A 24,732-nucleotide genomic window follows, 5' to 3' on the forward strand; every position below is an offset into this window, starting at 1 on the left:
GATTGCGTTGGAAGTCCTGGGAAATGATTCAGATGAGATTAAAAAGTAAGGCATAATTTACAAGTGTTTTATACATGAGGTGTTTTGAGCCAGTTATATTATTTGCAAGGCTCATAGCCTATTCCTTACCTGTCATAGATTTGAAATAGAATCTGGTATGATTCTTCCACATTCCCTCTTACAATGTTTACCAATTAATACCAGTATCCATAATTCATTTATAGACTAAAAGCAAAAAGAAGCAAAGTAGGGGCGGATGAATTTCAAAATATTTCAGTTATCTGAAAGATTCATGAATCTTTTGGGCTGAAAGTGTGAGAGCAGTCTGCCTCAAAAAATTTTCACCTCCCTTTCCTGCTCACAAAACTGAAATACCATAAAGACAGCCCTTCCCACAGTGTTTCGGTCTTTTTTTGGTAAGGCAGCTAGGAGTGAACCAAGAGTAACAAATGACTTATTCTGTAAATACTAAAAATGCAGATATACCCACGCCCTAAAGAATTTAGAATGCAACAGCAGTCTAAAAAAGAAGAATTAAAAACAAACAAGCCAGGCTCTATCTGTAGAATACAGCCTTTGCAATAAGATGGACTTGGGTCTTCATGACAAAGTGGCGTTCATGGAGTGGATGAGTCTCCAGTATTGATGGCATTGGGGGAGGCTGTCTGTCAACACCATCCTTGCTATGACATGTGGCCCAGCATGTTCCCTACACTGGCTGTTCTCATGGGGGCCAGCTACAGCCCCTTTAACTCCCTCCTATTCCTCAAGCCTGGTAAATTCTCACCAGAATTAATTTGTTAAAGATGGAGTTAGAGGAAGCTTCTCTTACTCTAGTGGAGAAGCTGTTCCAGACTTCCTAGGTACATGGAAGAAAACAACAGTAATTTTGCCTCAGTCAAAACTGTAGGAATTGTAATTATAATACACTGTACTTAAAACCTGTGCTGCATTTCAAGATGCTTTGCAAACACCAATGAATTCAGCCTTGCAGCCACCATCTGCGTCTTTCTACTGCAGCTTCAGACTCTGAGACTTTACCATCCTTGACGAAAAGATTATTACCTCCAAGGTATTTGTCATTCAGGAGTAAGTTAATTACTTCCATTTGTGTATGGTGACTGGTTAGTGGCTCTAGATCTTTAGCAGTGCTCAGGCTTCCCTCATTTCAGAGCTGAGTTTACAGCATTTATCTATTTCATAAATGATCATGACTGTTAACTTATAAAAATATTCCCATTCCAAAGCAGTGATTATTCAGTTGATTGGACTTGGAAGCAAGTAACTGTGAAATTAATTTAGCAGCTCCTTAGTATCATGAGAAATTTATCCCAAGATATGGTAAATAAGCTGTTGAGTCTGCTTGGAAGAGGGTTTTTAAGGTAGGGGTCAGGCTACATCAGAATCACAGGAATTGTGTGAGCTAGAGGAAGCGGGTGTTTTTTCAAGGCCACGTAGCCTGAGGCATTTGTGGAAATGGCTAATAATCACTCTGTGCTGAAAAGGAATGAGAGGTTTCCTGTCCTCATATTGTTAAGGGGAAAAAAAGCTGTAAGTGAAAAGGTTGGGAAAGCTAGTACAAAGATATTTTAACACAAGCTAACTAGGGTTCATATTGTGCAGTTAACACAGAGGACAAGAGTTCCATGTACGGACTTTGAACCAGAAGACGTACATTCATTTGCACATTTTAAGAAACATGCTTTCAAAACATTGACCTGGACCCTGCAATGACTCCATTCTCTTCCCAAGAAGCTCCTGTGACCTTCAGTGGGAACTGGAGATAAACTATGCTTGGGATCACCCCTCCTCTTCTTTTGATTTGCAAAGGTTTTATCTTGTCCTTAGGAACAGAATGAAAAGTCAGAAAAGAAATCCAAAAGCAACTCTGTGAAAATACAGTTTTGCTAGTAGGAAGAACAGCATATGTATCTCAGTAATCTCTTTGGTGTAAACAGCAGGAACACATAATAAATAGTGTTATCACACTGTGCTGCAGTTCAGCATCTGTGTATTATCTTTGAACACCTTGCCTGGATTCCACTCAGTAAAGCAGCTCTCCAGAGACTATTTCCAAACCAACAGGTGTGTGAATGCTGTCAAAAAAGCTGCTGATTCTATTTAATTATTTAAGAAAACTACTGGGAGAAAAGATTTTCTTTTTTCAGTACAGAAATGTTTACATATCATTTTGTTGGAACTGGAATATTTTTTTCAGAAAAGGTGTGGAGAAAGTCAAAGTAGGACCCCCTAGACAGCCACAACATGGGCTCCTCACTCCCCTCCTCCTTATGACTTTCTGTGAAACTGTGTAATTGAGAATTTACTGTCTTATTCATAAAGCCTAATACATGGGGGACCCACATCATCATGAATGAGCAAGCAAAAACTTTCTTTGCAGAAGGGATCTAGTAACCCCCAACTCCATACTCAACAGAATTGCCCTGACTCCATTCGAGATCATCCAAGACAGTGAATGAAAGAAGAGCACAAAGTAAAAAGTTCCTATATTTTGGCATCATTTCTCCAGTCTGTTACATGCAAATGTTCACAGGTTGTGTTAGATAAGAACACAGGACAGAAGGAAAGGATACGGCTCACTGAGTCCAGCCCTTGCAGTGAAAATTATACTGATATAAAAGTACATAGCTGATCTCCCCAGGCAGAGGGGTCAGTGCAAGGCCTTTTCCTAATTTAAATCCAACTGTAGTCATTGGAACAATACAGCTCTATGCAAAGATATCTAAGTGTCATCCAAAGGAGATGGTATGCAAAGATATGACACAGGTTTCAGAGACAGTCTAGGCAGCTCAGCTTGATACTCAACGGGGGCAAACAAGACTTTGTTCAACATTGCCCTGACCTGATAGCATTGTTTCTATGGCCACAGCTTGCTGAGATGCTTCTGCACAGCCCCGCATTGTGCAGTGTAGGTTTACCTTCATTACATGTGTTGATCCTTTGCAGAGGAAAGAATTTCATGCATAATGTTTTAGTGTTTGGCAACCCCCAGATTACAGTAGATTATTTTCTTCAACAAATCTTTGATTCTTTAGAGAAATCTTCTAATTATGGGTTTTCTTTTCAATTTCCATCTTCCTTGTGTTCTTAGATCCTCTGAGCAGAGTGTATTTGAAACCAAAAAATCCATCTGACTCCTTGAGTACCTACATAAATGCTAACTACATTAGGGTAAGTAAATGTACACTGTTCATGTGCTTTTGAGACAATATTTGATTTTCCACCTGAATAACTGATTTTGCCAAGGTGCCACTCATTTTATTCCTACCCATCTTCACTGATAAATCTTAATCTTTTTGTCTACATTGGTGTGATAGAAATAGTCTCATGAGCTGTTTGTAGTAAAGACCGCATAGCCATAAATGTACTAAAACGGTTGCAGCAGCAGAAATAATTTATCAAATAGTTTATTAAAAACATTAAGAAACACATGCATTACTGTTTCTGTTTATCTCAGTATTTACTGTTTTATATTGTTGTACTGCCTTATAGGAAGGAAAAGAGGTCTACATTTTAACTGAGAGAGATGCTGAGTGTTTTGGCAAAGAAAAGATTAGTCAACAGCAATATAAGCTCCATGGTTGCTCACTGTGGTGATGTTATCTCCAAAGAAGTCCAGTGGTGATGGGTTTTTAGTACATATTATAACAGTTGATAGTTCTGAAATCATCAGTTAAGTAATTAAATAAATACCATAGCAAGTCTGTGAAAAGGGGCATAATCAGATGTATTAAGTATGCATGTTCACCAGCACACAAATTCTTTCACATATTTGCTCCCTATATGAAATGATTACATGATACAAAGACTTTACCAGCATGAATCCTGTTGGAAAGCACTATTTCTAAGTGTCTAACTACGAAATAATCCTCAATAACTACAGATGGAGCCTTGTTACACTCAGTGGCACAATATATACTGAACACAATACTAAGAAACTGCTTTAGGAATGTTTTAGGAGTGTATTCCTCTATCTGCAAAGTTTAATGTTTTAATTAGAGTTATGTGCTAGATCCTCAGCTGGAGTAAATGTAATAGTGCAATTGAAATTTGGCTCCTGAGCTCAACAATAATGCTGCTTATTTAAACAACAGTACCTGAATATATACATACACATCCCCCACAGCCCTTACCCTGCCTCACTCTACATCCTGTACATCCAGTGTTTTGCAAAGACATCAGCAGAGCAGTTGTCTGTGAAGAGTAACGGTGCAACCCTTCACTCAGCCAGGCCACCACATTTTGAGGCCTGTGAGGTGTTCCTCCCCCCTACGCCACCCTCCACAAGCCAAGAGATGATGATTTCTCCTCCTGCTGCCACTGGTGGCATTGCCAGCAATCTCAGAAAAAAATCATTGCAGTGATGAAATGAAATTCCACATGTGGAATATCATTAAGCTCACTAGGATCCTGCCACAGCTGTCTGACAAAGTGTGTTCAGGAAAGTTGCTCAGTCGTATGAGGACTGTTTATACCAGATGAGGATCTACCCTGTTGTTTCATGCAATGGATAACAGTGCGGATAAGTGTTGTCAGGGCGAAAGCACACAAAAGGAAGGCCTGTGGTTAGAGGCTCCCGCTCCACCTCCAGCTCTTCTCCATCTATTCATTCCTTTCAGACATTGCCAGTCTCTTCTGATCTGCATCACTGTGGGACACCCTGTCACTGCACAAGTTCACAGGATTTCCTTTTCACCTGAAAAAAAAGAGAGTAATTTCTTGTCTTTCCCATTTCTTCCTGTCTTTCCCTCCCTCCTGCTTCCCCACTGTTTACCTGCCCTTTCTTTGACTGCCTGCTCACTTGTGTGTCTCAGGACACCCTGTATTGATAAGTTTTCCCTCGTATAAGGTCTTATTAAAGATACTTATCCTTAGCAGACATGCAGAGTAGAGCTTTTGACTCCACAAGTATTCACATATTTTTAAATCTCTTTTCCTGTCATGATCTTCATAGAAGCCAGTTTTATAGTTCTCTCTCATTTGTGTCTATGACTGTAAACTGTCTGGTAAACACTGCAACAATGTAAATTACAGATTAGAGTGCCACTGGATGATGCAAAGCCCCAAGAATTTGGGGAACAGGGTAAGCTAGAAGAAGCCAAGGAAGCAGGGAAATTTGAAGGGGACTGACATATTCTCTGGACCATTTCAGTCCATTGAATCAGTAGCTTCCAGAGGAAAAACTGTTCTACTGAAAAATTTCTGGTCTGCTCTACTATTAGTCGTAATTGCTTTCAGTTCAAATAACTTTTGTTAGATCCAGATTCTTCCTTCTGCTCTTTTAGAACGTTCACCTGCAGTCCTGGTCCACCACATGAATTTAAAGTAAATGCTTTTGTGTCTGTTTCTCAACCAGGGATATGGAGGTAAAGAGAAGGCTTTCATTGCGACTCAGGGACCCATGATTAATACCGTGAATGATTTCTGGCAGATGGTTTGGCAAGAAGACAGCCCTGTCATTGTCATGATCACAAAGCTGAAAGAAAAGAATGAGGTATGACAACTAGCCACACTGAGAAATTATTCCAATGGCTGCGACCGGTAGAAAGAACCTTAGTAGATATGGAAGAATGCGGGCAGATACCTGGCTCTCCAATACTGTGGTAATGGGCATTGTGAAAAATAATGTTAGGTAGTCAAAAAAACAGTTGTGATTGTGAAGCGATCACAAGAGATGTGCTGAAAAAAAAACAGGATTCCATTTTCTAGATTTGTCTTATTGGATTCATTTTTTTTAAGAAACACCTCACTTACCAATTGGTCACCTCTGTACTTAATTGTTACTTTCTATTATACAAAAAATAGAGTTGTAAATGGATAATGTTATGATCAGAGATTTCCTTACATGATCAGAGTTTGCACTTTGGCGTAATGGCAGTTTTTGAATACATTCTAGTTTTTAAAAATGATCGAGTACAACCCAGAAATATTGCTTGTGCTCCCAAATGCCAACACCATGGAGAGACTTAGCCAGAATGGAAATATGTCTCTTTACCTTAATACCAAGTACATGTGACAAATGAATTTCAATTGATAATGGCCAGCTAACTATACATTCTGTGACTTTTGGATGAATTCCCAACTACATCTTTAATCGCTTCATTTAATATTCCATGTAGGTTGTTCGCAGGCTTTTCCTGATAGTGTCAGAATCCATGTTTGTTACTGTCAGACATTAAGAGTGAAAATGACTCCCTTGTGCAGAGGTCAACACAAAGCCCTGTTTTGGAAGTTTGAATATTACAGAAGTGGTTTATAGGGCTGCTGTGCAAAAGAGAAACTGAAGGGTGTTTGAATTGTCTCTTGTGTCTAAACTGATAGACTTGGTAGCACTTCCCAGCTCCAGGTAGGTGCCTCGACCATGTCTCAGCACCATGTCGGGGAGGCTCCAGGCCCACTCTGCCGCTGCTTCACTTGCTTCCCTGCCCTTCACGCTCAGATGCACGTAGGGAAAGAGAAATCGAGTATATTCAGGCCAAGTTTCTGGTCTGAGTGATGAAGGGGCCAAGAGTCTGAGTGCATTCCCACGGCACAAACTCACTGCTCAGTTTAACTGTGGGCTCAGTGAATACACGCTTCCTTTCTTTTGCACCTGACCACTGCTTGGCTCTTTACTGCTGTGAGTTTTGGGTTCTAGCATGAACTAGCTTTAAAATCCAGTGAATTTTAAGAAAGCTGTTTGTAGAAAGTAGGTTCTGTGCTGTAAAATATCCTAAGACATACTTCCAAAACAGGTGGCATTTTGAAACTGTGTTCTAGTCAAATAAGCGTCCAGAAGCCTACATTAAAGGTTTATTCCTGAAAAAGTAGGAAACTTAACCCAACCTAACTGGCCAAAAGAATAAGTATTTCTCTGAGGAAATACTGACTGTTTAAACACTTACATCTGACACTGTGTAAGAAGAATGACTTGAAAGAAATGCCCAGTGGTTTCCAACATGTCAGGAAACCCTGTGTTTACCTGAGTTACGCAGGCCCTGGGCTCTAGTGTTTATCCGCATTGTTGTGGACTGGCAGTGGTAATTTCCTCCTAATAGAAAGGGTGGGGAATCTCAAATAATTCCCAGGCTATATAGAGAGGCTGTGTTTGCACAAGCTGTCCTGCCCTGTCTAGAAACCTTAGGAATTCTCTCACCATTAACTGATTGCTCCCAAAACTTTACTTGCTACTGAAAAGAAAGCAGCTAATGACTGTGCTCAGCATATTAACTTACCCATTAAAGTATTTGTTGCCTATCGAAAAGAGAAGAACTGATGTTATTTAGCACAATAGCACTTGCTATTTTTTCCCTCTCTGTGCTTTGCAGTATTTCCATCATTTTCAGGGAGGTGCATTTGCAATATATACATATACGAATGCATTCATATTTGAAAGTGTACTATCCACATACACCTTTTACCAAGATATGTTCCCTTGTACCACCATACGTTATTCTTAGGTTTATTCCTCAGTTGTTATAACATCACTCAGTCATTTGAGCTATAATGTGTGAGGGAGCTTGCAAATGAGAGACACATGAAAAGCAGTAATCTTAACAATAAATTCATTTCTTTAACATAAGTAAAATTATTTGTGACTTTAGTATCCTGGTTCAATATACTGATGTGATGAATTTGAAAAAACAATGGGAATTGTGTGAAATGATGGTAAATGTAGGTTTGTGTGGAGTTAGTTCCTTTCATAAGATGAAAAACTTGGTTAGGACTTGCTGTGGTAAGTTTTTTTGTAAAATGAATGAAGATATAATATGAAAGTAGACTGCTGAACAAAATATTCATTTCAGCTGTGTGACAAAATTTGGAGTATTAAACTACTTTCTGAATTCCTCTTCATTTTGAAGACTGGTAAACAAATGGAGGTTGATTTGTAAGCAAGAATAATGCTAAAGGAACTGCAGTTCAGTGAGCATTTTAAGCAGAATCTGTAAAACCTGTACTCAAAATTACTCAATGTCTGAACAGACTGGAGCATCCACCTGTCCACATTCTCATGTAAGGAGAGTGCAAAGCAATGGAACTTTTGCCTGAAATTTGGAATTCCAGCCTATAATTTTAGGATTAATATGATGGAAAATTCATCTCACCTAGTCATCTAAGTACCCTCTCTAGTCACTGAGGAGCAGTAGTCAGCTTCAGAGGGTCATCCATTCTATTTGAAGAGAATGAGATAAATCACCCACCAAAGGTTACCATCTCTAATCCTACAGTAATATTTTAGTATCTGATGTTGAAAAACGTTATCCATGGGGCATGTGTAAACTTAATTTAATAACAGATCATTTAGCCAAGACAACTGGACAGTAGAAATTCAACAAATATCTGGAATGAGAATACTCTCGTTTATAGGCTTCTGTTGTATCAGCTGTCTTTCATAGTTATGCTATGTATTCCATGGATAATATGCATTTTGTTTGCCTTCAAAACAAACTAGCAACATTACATATAAACGAGGAAACATATTTTTGAATGCATAAATAAAGATTACAGTGCAGCATTATGCAAGAAGAAAGGGCTAGTACTCTGATAGATGCCTTAAACAACGTGTGTTATTCAACTCAGATAATGTAACGCCTGTTTTTCAAGTACTTATCTAGCACAATCTTGTTAACTTACTATTTGAAGCTCATATCATTTTGCATGCAACATTTTTTCCCCAGTTGTGTAGGCATTCTTAACTATGCATAGAAAAGTAGCTATTGGAAATTGGAAATCCTACCTTTTGCAGAATTCACATAAGCCTCTTTGAAGATTACTTATTAGTTAAACTAAGTATTGGTGCCATAGATTTGTCTTGGGCTTTGGAAAAACTTAAGAAGATTTGGTCCTAGTTTTGAGGATTTTAGTAGATGAAGGCAAATCCTGCAAGCCCTTTTAAGGTATGCCTCTCATGCTTGAGTTAGTAGTGACAGCAAATAAGGATACGAGCAAAAAGGGATTTTGCAAATGAAGCTTTGCTGTAATTATTCATTAATTTTGCATGTTGGCCTGATTATTGGGACATTTAATTTATAAATATGTTCGCATTGCTGTAAGGAAAAATAAGCAGGAAAAGAACTGAAGCTGAAATAAAGCAACTGCAAAATATTTGAGAATTGTTAAAGGACAAACAGTTAGCTTTGATCATCCGCCCTCCCCACACACACACACTTCCCAAGCCAGCTCGGAGAGCCAATTTGGTTCAGAGGGTCCAAAGCCAGAGAACGAAAAAGAGCTAAATAACCCATGAGCTGAGAAAGCCTTTCTCCACTCAGCAGAATTGTTTGGGGGAACCAGACTGTAATAGAAGCACTTTCTGGCGAGTTAAAAAAAAACTTGTGCCACTAAACACGGACTGACCGTGATAAAATTGCAGGTGGCAGCCGCCGTGGGAAGTCTGGCACAGCACCTCAGGAGGCATCAGGGCAGGCTGGCACCTGGCAGGCAGCAGCGGGGCACGCAAGGAGGCAGCGCAGGGGATGGGCAACCTAACGCTGCAGCCTTCCAGAGGGAGAAGGACAAACATGAAAGATCATGTGAGATATTGTTTGTTGCATCAACTTCCTGCTCTGGCCAAGGAATGCTTTTTTCCAAAAAAAGGTCAGGGACCAGATCATAAATAGTCAGCAGCTGAGAGCAGTAATAGAGAGCTAGCCAATGGAAATGAATCCTGAGGGGGAATCTGAAAGGTGGCAGGAAGATGAGACTTTTTCCACGCAAAGTAAGAAGCTTCCCAGGCTTTTGGTTGGCCTGAAGTTGGCTGTGATGTTTTTTTTATTTGATCTTAAGCATCTTTTTAAAAATCACACTCATAGCTCTGACGTGTTTGCGGTCTACATAAAGGATTGGACATTCAATGTCAAGCTCACAGAAATATGTGACCTGTTTAGAGAGCACTGTAATAGATGAATACGCTTAATGGGAAACCAAAAGAGGCCTGAAAGAAGAGCAGGGAACAGAATCAGTAACATCACAAAAACAAGTCGGTTCCACCCTTTCCAAATATACATATACATATATAAAAGCAAATAAGCCTTTACTGATTAAAGACATGAAGCTAGAGAGCAGTTTAGTTTTCCTAAACACTGTGTTTGGCTTTTGAGCAGGTGTAAAGAATATTTATCTGATTCTAGTGGAATTTTTTTTTTAGATGTAAGTAATAGCTTGAAGTAATTTACTTCTTTTTTGCCGATGTTCCTGGGAGATTCTATATTATTATCTATGTGTCTGATATCTTTATCCTCTCCCATCTTCTTCTCGATCCCTTTATTATAACAAACTTTCAAAAACGCGTTAGTTTCCCCAAATACCTGTCTTCTTAGAAGTGCCTCAACCAGCTGATTCCAGCTGTATTTTCAAGACTTTTTTTAAAGCAGTAACAAACAGAATTCTTGAAAGACTGAAGAACACAGGAGACTGTGTTAAAAATAATCCATTGTATCTTACTAAATGTAGATGGGCTGTTAATTGAAAGCTATTTTAATGAGCAGTCCCATTTCATTGTCCACCCAGTGCAAGTTGCCAATTGCAGCGCTGGGAGAAAGTCAAGAAAAACATTCTTATGGACTGCCCGAAGTCTTTGTAGTCGGTGCAGCATACTTTCATTTATCAAGAAGTCTCAGGGGTTGACTGAGCTATTGTTGATTGTCAGAGTACAATTGTGTATTTAGACTTTTCTTTTTCCCATATTAGCAGGGCAAAACTACACTCCCCAGAGAGGGGCATGAATTGCAGATCTCACGGATGATAATAGCTATATGTGTCACATGGGGTGACTGTGGAACTTGGGAACACTTTTTTCATACAAATTTCCGAGTATTTTGTTGCCATTCTTGGTGTCTTCGGGGAGACAGCAAATTTAAGATGTTCGAGTAACTCTCCAAAAGACAGGATTTGAACGAAACCGGTCAGGTTGGCCAGCATTATTTCAGAAAATGTGGCTTTCACACACCTTACACTATTAAGGTAATGAGCATCTATTTTTAGAAAAGTATTTATACAACAGAGATGTTTGCATTCAGTTCAATCAGCTGTTGAGTTATCAAGTAGAGTAGCAGCTTAAAGATCACACCTGGTGGTAAAGGCTTGCATTTCACTGTGACATTTAATTTGAACATGATTGATTTTTTTTCCTTGCTCATTTTTAGCGGGATTTGCTGGAAACTGTTTTATGGCAATGAGTTAAATCAACGTGATCATTTCATTTTGCTGTGTAATATAAGCTGCTTTCTGAATATATACCAGCCTCTTCAGCAAGAGTTTTTAAGCAAATACAGACAAGTCCTTTCTAGTATTCCTATTACTGTAGAACTGTCTGCTTTCTGAGTGATTTTTCACTTGTGTCTTAGACATTAAAAAGAAAATTTTCTTCGGTTGTTCTTTTTTTAAATTAATGAATAAAACCAGTCAGATGGGCCAGCATTATTTTAGAAAATCTGACTTTCACATACCTTACTCTATTAAGGTAATGAGCATCTGTTTTTAGCAAAGTATTTGTAAAACAGGGATGTTTGCTTTCAGTTAGAGTACAGAGATACTATAATGGAAATTAATATAAAGTTGCAGTTAACCTGAATATAAACAAAGTATTGCAGGAAGAAAAAAGGGTCCATTTAGTAAATACTATTTTTTCATTTCCTTTTTAGTAGCTGCTTTTCAGTTACATTGCTGAAATAATATGACACTTTACTGGTTCATTAAGAATTCTCTATCTTTATATGATTTTGTGTAACTGTAGCAGAGCAGTGGATCTTTTTAACCTTCATTGCCAGTAAGTAATATAATGGGCAACTTAGGCTGTGATTCTGCAAAACACTTTAACATATATGTTAAGTCCCATTGACTTCAATAAGATATCAGGACACACTTACATGCTTTGTTGAATCAGGGCTCATGATAGTAAACAGGATAAAAAGTCTGGTGAGGAGAGGACAAATTCTGAATATCTTGCTCAGAAGGAAATCCTATTTTATATATATATGTATATATATATACCCTCTTTCTCTCTATATATAATATTTTATAGGTATTATATACCCAATATATTATATAACCTATAAGGGTAAACTGAACAAATCTTAGGATTTACCTCTATGAATTATAAAATGGTCTAGGAAAAATCCATCTTGAATTCTGATATGTAAAATAGTTCTTTCAACTGAACTTCATTAAACTTTTAAAAACAAAAACAACCTATTCAAACTGTTCAGTGATAGGGGTTCATATATGTAATACTCAGATCCTGAAAATCAGGCCTAAGCCACTTATTAAGAAGCCTACAATACCTCAGTCAGGAAAGCTTCTAACATGAATAACACCTCAGTTGAATTAATCTGAATTTTTCAGACAAATACATTCTGTTAAAAATTAGACACTGGCATGGCTCCAGACTCCAGTTACTTGATGATACTGATGTTTGCTTTCCAGAAATGTGTGCTCTATTGGCCAGAAAAAAGAGGAATCTATGGGAAGATTGAAGTCCTTGTTAACAGCGTGAAAGAATGTGAGAACTATACTGTCCGCCAGCTTACAATAAAGGTAACAACCTGTATCTGCTGAGAAGCATTGTTCTAATACTTTATTTTCCAATGTTAAAGGAAGTCAAATGCTTTTTGAAATGGTCATGAATTTTTACGGGAGGAATAACTGAGCTATGAAGCTCATGGCTGAAAGGTGTAATTGAGACCAAAGCTGTGCAACACTTACCCTCTTGCTTCTTTTTATCACTCTGACAATAAAAAAGGTTTCAAAAAGAGTGTAAATTTCACCTTTTAAATTATATTTGCTTTGAGGCCCTTTTAAAATTGCCAAGGCAATGTAAAGGGATTTTAGTTTAATGAAAGAACTAGTGAATGTAGCATAATTCAGAAAAAGATAAGCTGCTTATGTCATGTGTTGAGTGCATCCATAGCCCATTTGAAAAGCTCAAAATATAAGGAATATATCAGTCACGGTTCTGACTAAACACTAACTGTGCAGAATAAGGCAGATGCTCCTTTGTGAGTTTCTCCATAATTCTTAATTTCTTAAAATCCATGACAGAACATTGCAATAAATAATGAAATGGGAAAATTTGTTTGATGTTTCAGTCCAGGCAGTGAGAAGTGAGTAGAAGCCACATTGTCCGGATTAGAAGTGTGCAGATTACTCTAGCCTACATTTACCCCCTTGACTTGGAAGTAAGTGGTAGCAGCCTCTGTTGGAGAGAGTAACAGGAGGAACTGGGATATTAGACTGATTTAGTAGGGCAGTTCTTCTGCACCTTTACCTTGCATACTCTTGTAATTTTAGTATCAGACCCCTTATGATAATGTCTTTAAAAAGAGCAGAAACATGTAACAATATAGAGAGAAGCAGAGGCCCAAATTAAGCTCATCTCTCTAGATTCCATTGCTGAGCTAACAGAAGCCTCTGACAATTTCCAACTGACCACAAAGTAAGCAAGGGCAGTAGTCAGATGGACAGAACAGAACTTATATGGTAGGAAAACACAGGTAAATTTTTTTTTAGAATTCTGTCTCTGGAAGCATGTCTGTTTTCCTCAATTGTATCAGTCAGTCTAATAAAAAAAAAAGAATTATTAAATCTCTGAACATTTTTACTGGATTTCTACCATGACATTGAGAGAAATAAAAAGACTTGTTCACCACAAGTGTGCATATAAAATCTTAATATTATTTTCAGCAAGGGAGTCAGTCCCAGAGTGTGAAACACTATTGGTACACATCCTGGCCGGACCACAAAACCCCGGACAGTGCTCAGCCTCTTTTGCAGCTCATGCTGGATGTAGAAGAGGACAGGATGGAAGCACCTGGCAGAGGGCCTGTAATTGTGCACTGCAGGTAATTTGCAACCATTTTCTTGAATGGCTACCTGAAGGCCACAGAAAATCACATCAAACAGTCCTTCTCCTAACCAAAGAATGTATTTTGGGAAGAGGAAAGTTCCCCATAGAAAGATCCCCTTAATGATAGTTGACTTTTTCAGTTTATATTCAAGGATTTGAGTTTTGGAGGGAATTCCCTTGTTGCTACCAAATTGTTTCTGAACCAGTCTTGGTGTCTGCTAATGTGCTGTCTAAGTGTTTGAAAGACCAGTTGGAAAAATGATTTCGCTCTGTTTCTTTTTCACAAGTAGGCTTTTCCACCAGCTCAGCGTATATCCCCATCATTCGCTCAGACTTGTATTTAGTGTCTTCCACTGAACTCTTTGGTCTGTGAGCTCCATTTACCTGTTAAATTTTGCCTTCTTTTCAGTGCTGGCATAGGAAGAACTGGATGTTTTATTGCCACGGCCATTGGTTGTCATCAGTTGAAGGAAGAGGGAGTTGTAGATGCATTGAGCATTGTCTGCCAGCTACGAGTGGATAGGTGAGTTCCAGAAGAACCATAAATCAGTCAAGTAACATGAGTTTCTTTAAAATGACACTGGATGAATTTAGGTCTCACATATTTGTACATGTTAGCCTCAAATAACGGAAGTCTTCCACACCTTTCTGGAAAGTGCCTTGCAGCTGACACAGTATGTAAAACATGTTACAAAAGGATAAGAAATATGCAGGAGTCAAGATCTTTAGAAAAATCTGATAGTCATCAAAATTAAATAGTCAAGTTGCTAAATGTCTTAACACACAGGAAGACTTAATAATTGCAGATAGCTATGTGTCAGATTTTCCTGTGGATTCCAAGCAGAGCTACTTGTTCTGCTAATTCCAAAGGAAGTTTTCCTCTGTATATCATCAGCAGCTAAACTAGTCCAGCACAGAAAGCTTTTGTAAAGCCTGCTCTTCTTTTTTTAAGCATACTCAAAGGGTTCTTTCCTTTTATACTCGGGCTCTTTCAGGACCTGAATTCCAGCTGTTGAGTTTCTCTTATACAAAGAGATTATATCACTAACACCCAGAGCAAGGACCCGTCTTCTGTTAGGTGGCTCATGATAAGGAGCACGGCTAGTGTGGGAGCTCTAATCATCCCTTTCCAAAGAAACACAGCATCCTTCGTTCATATCCTGGCAGAAAAGTAGAAAGGGGAATATTTTTTCCAGCAATTTTTGTTTAAAGATATGTCTTTGTTTATACTTTATGATGATACATGTGTTTCAATAGTAGTTTCAGAGCTGAAATAAGTGTGCTGTTACCAGTTTCCCATGTGAATTGACTATCTTACTTTGCAGTTGGTGATTCAAAGTGAGTCTCTAGCTGATCTAACATTTGACAGTAGATTACATCAGTATGGGGCATTCTTTGAAGGACGAAGAACTTATTGAAGGGTACTTATGTCATCCAGATATCAGAGAATGGGGGAAGGAAACATAACCACAGTTACTCTCAGGCTTTGAAGTTTCTGCTGTTAGGTTGCTGACATGTCATTTTGGATGAGTGGCAGTTGGTACGGAAAGAGTGTACAGCTGGGGGAGAACGTGCAGAGGTCATGATGTGCCCTGCACACTCCTTGTCCAAACCTGACAGACTGAGGCTGGCTTCCTTTTCAATAGTGACTTTGAAAGCCATTTCAGAGAAGTTTGAGTGTTGCTTTACATGAAGTGACTGCCATCACTTTTGCTGACTGGTATGAAAGCATTAGCTGAATATTCAAAGTAGCATTTGTATTTAGATTCCGAGTAAGGAATATAGTTTTCTGGGTGAAACTGGATGAGACTTCCCTGAATGAAATTCTCCTGAGATGGCAGCCCTACAGTTGCTAGGCATTTGGCGCTCCCCTCATCCCTTCCTGGAGCTTTCTGCTGTCTCTGACATCCCACTAGGACACAGCAACACAGGGCAACCCAGAGACAAGGGATTGTCTTTAAGCCTGGATCAATAGGAACATTAAGACTTGCTCAGTGTATAGTTTCTTCACACAACAGAGAGCCAAATCTAGCGCTATTGCTACTCCCTCAGTTGTGCTGGGGCTCCTTTTGAACTGGGTGGGCAAACTTATCCAGCTTAAGAAAATAGCAAGGCATTTTTTTGCAAATTCTTCTTAAATCAGATCAATTCCCTGATTGAATTCACAGCTTGGGAGCAGGAACACTGTAAGCCAGCATTGTTGCAGAGTGCTTTGTTTTGTGAAACCAGGGCCGAAGAGAGATTTGTGTTGGAAAGGGGGATGTGAGTATTGTGCGCAATGGAAGCTGCTGATTTGGTTATGCTTTTCTTTCTTTCTCTGCTCAGGGAGACAGGATTTTGTATGAATAAACAGGGTTGCACCAAGAATAGAGAACCCTTGCTCCTCTCCTGCTGTAGGCACGAGGTCATATAATCTCCTTTCAAGTATATCAACTGTTTCTGACATACATTTCTTCTTTAAATGGAAACAACCAGTAGGCAGGGTGCAAATGATGAAAAAGGAGCTCAGGCCAAATGGGCAATATAGGACTTTCATGCGCTCTCTCATATATCTACTGGAACCAAGAACTGCGGAATCTCTGTGGTTGACCCTGTTTATGCATCACCTCCTCTATCCTTCCCCAGCCACATCCCTTCATCATACTGGAGATTGTAGTACGAGCCTTTTAGGGCAACATGAGCAGCCTGGAGTGTAAAATTCTCCAAGGAGAGTTCCTGACCTAAGATCTCAGCAACAAAAAAGATGGAAAAGCTGAGGGAAAAATGCTTCCTCTGCTTTAAATTATCTACTCCAAATTTCCAGCTCTCCATTCTGATTATCTATTCATCTTATTTAAAAAGGTGTGTAGTGTTCTTCCTCATCTTAGTGTTTCTGTTATAAAATAACCTTTTTCTTCTTGCTCTTACACTCTGTGTAGAGAAGTGGAAGCAAACTCTGCTCTCAGCTACATCAATGTTCATGTCATTATTTCAGGCATAGAAAAAAGATCCCAAATTTGCAGCAATATAACTGACAACAGAATTTGGTCTAGTGTATTTGACTAATGAACTTTTATATATGTATTAGTATCCCAAATAAACTTGGAAAGAGAATGGAAGTCTGATCCAAATACAAACATTCAACACAGTAATCTCAATGACACAAAGCTTGTTTTAAAAAATTGTAAAGTCTTGTGATTTGTACATTTCTGTATTTTTTCTAGCTTCAGACTGTATAGATAGATTCCACAGATCTTGCTGCAGGCTTCTCAGCTCTTTATTTTCTCAGGAATTACCTGAGATAAAAAATACATTTTTAAAATTTTAAAGACATTTTTCTAGGAAAAACTTAGTAACCAGACACTTTTTCTTTCTATATTCTAGAACTGGCCTACCTCACCTGGCATCTAGTTTATAGCAAAGGTTGCTAAGGCAGAGCTTAGCAGTCCCTAAGACTACAGTCCAGCCACTGCCAGTCCAGACAGATCTCGGGTTCATACAGTGGCCAGGCATCACTATAAGAGGCACAAAGCTCCATGAGGCCAGCTTTGCCTGATGACCGAGTCCTGACATCAGAGTATTGGCAGGTGGCATGAAGCTGGCAAAATGAACCGTATATCCCTCTAGACTTGACCACAAGAGCTGGCTCTGGCCATAGTTGTGTTGGTACAACCAGGAGCAGAGCAGGAACAGAGACAAAGACTTCTTTCTCATAATACTGGTCAACAACGGAGCTACAATTTGTCCTTTGTACCTCAGATTGCCCTCACAAAACAGAACAGGAGAGAATTCAGCAGAAAAGGCTGGTTTTATATGACTACCTGGAAGCCAGAAGCTTGCCCAAGACATGCACCAAATCATTTTTTCTCTGATACTTTGTCTACACTTGGTTCCCTGCCAGTCTTGCTCATGCTCAGAGCTGCACCATCCAAAGCCAGGCCTAGTGGTGGAATTAGCACAGTTGATGGTTTCCACTTGTGTGTGAACTTTTTGCCACATGGGCCAACAGCCTAATTTCTACCAAAGTGAACTAAATTGATAAGAGAGAAGAAAATAGATTAGGGTTAGAGGGACTCACCATGTAGACCAAGTGGTGCTGTAGGAATTTACCAAAACACTCCCATTGCGTAGTGCGCTCGCTGAGAAACAAGCAAGCATCCAAACAAATTGTAGATGGTGGCCAAAAGTTATGCTGAAAAATAATCTGCAAGCCAAGAACTGAAACCTAGAATAACTAACTGCTCCTCTAGAGATAAAGTGTTTGAAATAGAGTTCCAAGTCCTCTTCTTCTTAACTGTTCAGTGTAAGTTATGAAGCTGGTAGGGAGTGAAAGGATCTGGCAGCAGTCATCTGTGCTGACCTAACATGAGGAAACGGACCATCCGCTCAAAAAGTTGACCCAGGATAGAGATACAGCCATGCTCTGTATGGCTTCATAGAAAGACAGACCCTCAGCTCTGCACAGCTTTATTTTTTTCAGTTCATTTTTTATGTTTTGCAACAGAAACAGGAAACATTTGATGCGAGTCATCTTCAAAATTTACTCTGATATCGAGAAACTTTGCACATTCTTAACCTTAAAGGCGCATTCTTGGAATGACGTCCGATAACTTTGCTTTTGGCTCCTCAGACAGGATGAAAAGAGTTTCCAGTGTGCGTCAATGCATTGTTTAAGTGTTTTGACTAATCACTTTAGGTTAAAAAAAAAATCACAAACCCTGCATCACATTCACTCTGGAGCAGACTGCATCCAACTGCACCAGCAGCAAGCCAGAGGGCAGGCTACAAGACCCTTCCCTCCCCAGTGGCTGCCCAGGCAGACCTGGCTACAGTCCCCAAGCCCTCACGTCACCAGGGGTTGTTCTTCCCCGCACCACCCTGGAGAGCCCCAAGGAAGCAGAGAGCCCAGCAGCTCACAGAGGAGCCAGCAGTGCAGGCTGGTGGAGGATGAATGCTGCACACCCGGAGATGTAGTTGGGGTTACATCCCTTCTGGGCACTAGGGACACAGGAGAGGAAACCTCCCCTTGAGCAGATTTCCTCCTGAAATGCTCTTCCATATAGCCTTTTGCACAAACTGATGTCTTAAGATCACAGACAATTCCATATGACCCTTACACAAGACCAAAGGGATAAATCCTGTGTACAATAGGACTGACAAGGTCAAATTGTCTGAATCCCTGTCTGTTTAAGACTTGGCAAAAGGCATATATTCTCTTTACTGATGGCAACAAGAGGCAGGGTGCCCTAAGCTGACAGAGACATGCACTGGTAGGCTGACACAGGATTCAAAGGCAGCATAACATCTCAGTTATGCTTCCTTGCAGAGGGCAAATGCAGTCATGCTGGACTTGGCCCCTACCAGGCTTTTGTGCAGCTTCTTGGGGATCCTGTGCAGCACTTGTGCACCTCCAGGGTTAAAACAGTCAGAGTCAGTGCAGGCAACTCTGCATCTAACCTAAAACTGGAATCAAGGAACAGAGCTGCAAAACACTCCTTTTTATACTTCTCTTTGAAATATTGAAACAATATTGATTTTGAAACAAAATGATCTTGATGTGTTCTCAGTCTAGGTATGTTGACAACTTTACCGTTAGGGCTACTAAGAGCAAAAAAAGAACCACACAGAATTTCCAACTCATCTTTTTGTGAAAACAAATGCTAACAGCAGAACTAATGAATGATAATACAGATGTACCTTCCTTTATGTTCCAAAATGTCAAGATCTGAGTTCTGATGGTGGCTCCATTCGACATCCATAAAGAGAGAATAAATCCCACACATGATTTATATATATAGTCCTTTATATACACATCACTGGCAGATATTCTCAATGAAAGATCTGCAATTCCAGGAATTACTTGTTTTGGTATTTTTGAATCATGGCTGAATATAGAAATTTCATAGCTTTTTTTGCAGATAATGTGTAAATACAAAGATTATGCTATCTGAGTATTTACAGAGAACCTAACCTGTGGTATCTCAATATCTCCTAAATATTTCTGAAGGGTAATAACAACAGCAATTTCTCTTTCTTTCTTCCCAGAAAGTAGGAGAAGACTCTATAAGTTTTGTGTGTTTGTTTGGGAGACCACTGTGTCTCCTTTGAGAGTTTGTTGCACAACCTAGGGTCAGCTCTGGAGATGATTTTGGCTGCAGCCTCTCCTTATGCTCCAGTGGAATTTTACTGTTGTAGAGACCTGGATTATCACAAAAGAGGCAGGAGCAAGGGTCACCCCGCAAACAGCCTGACATGGCAGATCTCAAACTTGTTCTAATCTGCCTTTCCTCCCACATGCTCCTCCCTGGATACATTCCCTTCCTACATCCCTTTTACACAGTGGATGTCAAACTGGGAAATGCACTCCATTAGGGAGAAGGTTTGTGGCGGGAGGCAGCGAGTGAAACTGGGTAGGAAGGGGTGGCTTTGGCAGGAGAGTGGAAGTGGGAGGAAGGAAGAAGGCCAAGCGGCACGGAGGACCAGAGCAAAGCCCTCCCTTCACCTTTCAGACTCTTACTGGATCTCCGTGGCAGGAGACAGGCGCAGAGGAGAGCTCCTGAGAGGCAGCAGGCAGCCAAGAGTCATGAACTTGTCGATGTCTTTGTTGACAAAGCAAAGAGGCTGCTGCATTTTGCACCAGATGGGACCATTTCTGGACCTGTGATTTAATTCCTAGGAATAAGAGATCATAATGAGCGTGCAGCTCATTAAAGGGTGTTTTAGAGTTGCCTGAGCTCACTGGAGGAGCAGAGACAGCTGGTCACTTGCTTATAGAAATAGGTATTGTTTTAGTTATGTTTTTTGCTACCATTTGACCATCCAGTAGCACTGAGGAAAATAGAAGAAACTTACAGTTGTAGATCAACTTCTCTAATGTTAAACAGAAGACAATATTTGTTGAGGCAGTTTTACCATGTTTTGCCCAGCTCTGTATGTCAGTAGACCCTTTTGTTGCTGTTGTGTCTGAAGTGATCACGTGGGGGTCTGTCAGATGTTCTCCTGTGGGATGTCTAGCTTCTCCATTGCTCAGGATCCAAAGCTTTCACTGACTTCTGAAGTCAGATGCAATGCGCATCTTAATGTCATCCTTGCCACTAAAGCTATTTACTCTCTCATCCCCCTAAAGCTAGCTAGTTGTTCCAGTGTAAGCTGAGGATAGACTGAGGAGTTGTTCCTAGAAGCAGAGCAGGTTGCTTTTAATACCCTGACAGATGAGATAATAAAAATGGAGTTAAGTAAACCTGAGCCCTCCCTCCATGAGAAATGAGATCTGAAGGATCCAAGTACTGTCAGAAAGAGTCTCAGTTTAATTTCAGAGCTGAAAGGTGCCGGTCCTACTAAATATCGCACCACCTAAGCTCCCACTGCAGTAGGACATCATCCCCTTCCTACCACACTGCAATTGGCACTGAAGATGTGCGACTTTATCCTCATAATTTGACCCAAAAAAGGGATGTATTAAATGTAGGCATCTAATTCCAAACTGGCTGTAACTAATCCTTTTTATGGTCGAGTTAAACTCTTTTGTATTGTTGATGTGAAATGAGTCATTGCTGTAAAATTTCTTAGGTGGCTGCTGTACAGACAGGATGCACTGTAGGCGTTAGAAAGAGGACAGGAAAAGCTGTTCTCTGTACATGCGATCTGAGGGTCACTGAAGGTTACATTTTTAGTAAAGGGCAAGAATGAAAGGCCAGATTCAGAATACTGCCTTGCCCCATCGGTAGTAATGCTGATTCCATGCATCTGGTCCTCCATGCCCAAGTGACTGAGCAAAATTTACTCTATGTTGAATTTGAAAAGTTGGTTTTAACAATGTAGATGCCAGATGTTTTTCTCCCTAGTTCTTATCCTAATGAAATCAAGAATGGTACTTCATGCTATGCATGTGCTGGATAGCATAAATTTTGAAGAAAGCACATCCGCTCAGGCAGAATCTCTCATTTACTCAAGCAAACTTTAAGGCAAAAATTGAGAAAAGGCTTTGAATTATCTGGTGGCGATTTGAGTTGGCAGTGGTTGGAGGTTGTTGCATTCTTAAGAAATAAGATTTCATTCTATTGTGTTTCCTTTTCAGGGGTGGAATGGTTCAGACCAGCGAACAGTATGAATTTGTGCACCATGCACTGAGTCTGTATGAAAGCAGACTTTCTGCAGAAGCTGTCCAGTGAAGCCTAGGAGGGTAAAACAGAATGTCAGTCTCTTGAGGTAATTTATTTCATTACCTACCAGCAGCTTCTTCAAGGAGTTTACTGCAGTGGGAAGAGAGGCTTTGAAGCCAGCTTCTGAAAGGATTGTGGAGAGTTTGGCAAAAGTATAAAGATTGCTGGACCCTTACTGTAAATGAATGTATTGTGAGCTTCCCAAAAATGAGTTATAAAGAAGGTACTGTACTGAAACTACACATGGATTTCACATATATATCTAAAGGTGGGTTTAATTCTGTAATACTGATATCTGCCATATGGAATGTATGTATGTGCTACTGCTGCAGTCAGATGGACATTGGAACTTCTAAAGAAGAAATGTTTATCAAATGTATAAAATGCTTTAACGTTTGCAAACTCTGTCTTGTGAATGGACTGTCAACTGTACTGTAAAGTGCTATTACTGATTATGTGGTAGGCTTGTTTCTTGGCCACATAATATTCTTGCTGCTAAAATTGCAAGTGTTCAATTATGGATTAAAAAAAGAAAAAGAAGATGAGATAATAAAAAAAATTAAAAGTCTTGTTTTTGAAAATATTCAAAGGCAGTTAATATTTTATATGGAAATATATGTTCTTCATACTATTAACTATTAAATGTATATTTACTGTAGGTCTTACAGAGCAGTTACAGAGCACAATGTCTGTTATTCAGTGTATATGTATTTACCCTATACTGTTGATTGTCTTAGAAGATGCTTCTGCTACAGACCCGAATCCAGTGTATTTGTAAATTGTGTAAGTCATTTTACTTTTAAAAGAAACTTTGTAGCATATATTAAATGGTAAGGATTTTAAATATTTGTCTGTCTTTTATTAATAGGGGATTTTTTGCTTATGTTAACTGCTCTGTCTCTTTCAATAGAGATGGATGCCTTTAGTGATATGAACTGTTCTATGATAGGTTATACAAAAAGGAAAATGCTGCTATGAATGTTTCATTTACCATTCAGTAAGAATTTTTTCCTTAAGAGAAATAAGAAGTTGGCATTATGACTTACAGCAAGCACTGGGAGGTCTTTTCACAGGGTATAATGAGTTTTTAATGCAGTGATGTTGACTTTGCTTCATACTGCTAATAAATTACACTTGATATAAAATATTTATTGAAGTCTGTATTTTTTTCCTAGGGTAGTAAATGCACCACACACTCTTGTACCCCCAAAAGCAGGCATAGCCCAATACAATTTGGATAGCTCCATCATGGCTTCAAACCATTGCAGAGCCACTGCAGAGGACATCAGCAAACTCCCACTGACATTGAGCAGAGTGGATCACCTGATGGGAAGGCAAAGTCAACATCACTTGATCCCTCAGGGGGAGTTTGTCTAAGACCTGGTACAGACTCAGAGCTTTGCCTCCTCCTCTTCCCCTTCTCCTCCCCCCCTCGACTCGGTTTTTAGAACTTGTGGAGTTAGAAGTATCAATATTGAGATTTTGCTTGATTACATGTAATTACAGAAATTGTGTATGTGTTCCCTGATAACACAGTATGTACTTATTCAGCACAACCCAGATCAGCTGCAGACTTGCCGTATTTCACAGAAAACCAATTACACAGAATTACAACCCCTTTTCTTTAGACTTTTAGTCTAGTAAAGTATTCAAATGTTGAATCATTGTTTTTTAGTGAGCTGAGTGTTTGAAAACTTCCCTCTCTTTTGCTTGTATTTTTCCAAAATAAAGCAACTAGTAAATTCTGAAGAATCATATGAAAGGACAAAGTGGTGCAAAACTCCCCAAAACAATTGAATAGAAGGAAGTGCTCGTCACTGACTTTTTTCCCCTGTGAAGGCACATTTCCTTCCTAGCCTTCGCTTCACTTATCTGAGGTGTTTTTTTTAAGAGAAGCATGGGGAGTTGCTAGATGGAAAATGGATTCCTTATTTCACGTCCTGATTTTTACCTGTCTTGCTTTGACAATCGCAGGTAAGTGTCTCTCCCCACTTCTCCTCCGCTCTATTGCTCTTTCTGCCACCGAGCAGAGCCCTCCAGGGTGGCGGGGGACTTACAAAAACTGAGTTTCTTCTTTGATTGAGTTTATAAAAGAGGAACAGGGGACAGGGCCGACATAGCCAGTTCTGTTTAGATTTCTTTCCACAGGAAAATAAACTGTCTCGTTATATGCTGGATATACCTCTCTTTTTTTTAAGACGGTATCCTACTAGACAATCCAGGAGCTAAGGTTTGGGACAAGCTCTTCGAAGGAGAGATTCCTATTTTTTTCTTCCTATTCTGTGAAATTCCCAGAGTTAGGGGCTTTCTGTAATGCTTAGTTAGAAAATGCCCAGTTTTGTAAAAACTGGTGGGGTGGAATTAAACCAATAGAAATACATGGGGGTTTTAGCACTTTATAGCTAGGGAGGCTGGAAATGCTAGAGTAAGTGAGTGAATTATAAAATGAGAAAAGCTTAAATAAAAGTGGCTGTGAGACTGCATGTGAAATATCTGATTCTGAGTTCTTTAACAAGTACGTATTTTGTGCTGGTAACGTTGGGTTTTTTTGGTGAATAAGTTCTCATTCTGTTCATTTTAGTGTTTTGTGTAAATGTGTAAGTGTAGTGGCACGAAGAATTAATCTGGTGTGAATTAGGATGGTCCCAAAACTAGCAGCTAGGGAGACTGGAGTAAATCCAGTAAGATAAGTTACTTCCTTTCAGTAAAGAGCCTCCATTCCTGTAAAAGCACAGACACCGAGAAGCA

The 24,732-nt window shown here is 39.5% G+C and overlaps 2 protein-coding genes across 2 annotated transcripts in view; both read left to right on the forward strand.

The window, feature by feature from the left end:
- PTPRR (protein tyrosine phosphatase, receptor type R) overlaps window positions 1-23,122 on the forward strand; it is a 146,087-nt gene extending 122,965 nt beyond the window's left edge. Inside the window, exons 8-13 of the mRNA XM_026061775.1 lie at window positions 3,113-3,192; window positions 5,378-5,515; window positions 12,424-12,534; window positions 13,681-13,838; window positions 14,253-14,366; window positions 21,900-23,122. Of these exons, the coding sequence (XP_025917560.1) occupies window positions 3,113-3,192; window positions 5,378-5,515; window positions 12,424-12,534; window positions 13,681-13,838; window positions 14,253-14,366; window positions 21,900-21,993 (695 nt within the window). The 3' untranslated portion in view covers window positions 21,994-23,122. The remainder of the gene's footprint in view (window positions 1-3,112; window positions 3,193-5,377; window positions 5,516-12,423; window positions 12,535-13,680; window positions 13,839-14,252; window positions 14,367-21,899) is intronic.
- A 781-nt stretch (window positions 23,123-23,903) lies between these two features.
- PTPRB (protein tyrosine phosphatase, receptor type B) overlaps window positions 23,904-24,732 on the forward strand; it is a 64,420-nt gene continuing 63,591 nt past the window's right edge. The window contains exon 1 of the mRNA XM_026061791.1: window positions 23,904-23,958. Coding sequence (XP_025917576.1) covers window positions 23,904-23,958 — 55 coding nt within the window. The remainder of the gene's footprint in view (window positions 23,959-24,732) is intronic.

Source organism: Apteryx rowi, unplaced genomic scaffold (assembly GCF_003343035.1).
Source record: "Apteryx rowi isolate R43461 unplaced genomic scaffold, aptRow1 scaffold_185, whole genome shotgun sequence".
In the NCBI taxonomy this organism is placed as follows: domain Eukaryota; kingdom Metazoa; phylum Chordata; class Aves; order Apterygiformes; family Apterygidae; genus Apteryx; species Apteryx rowi.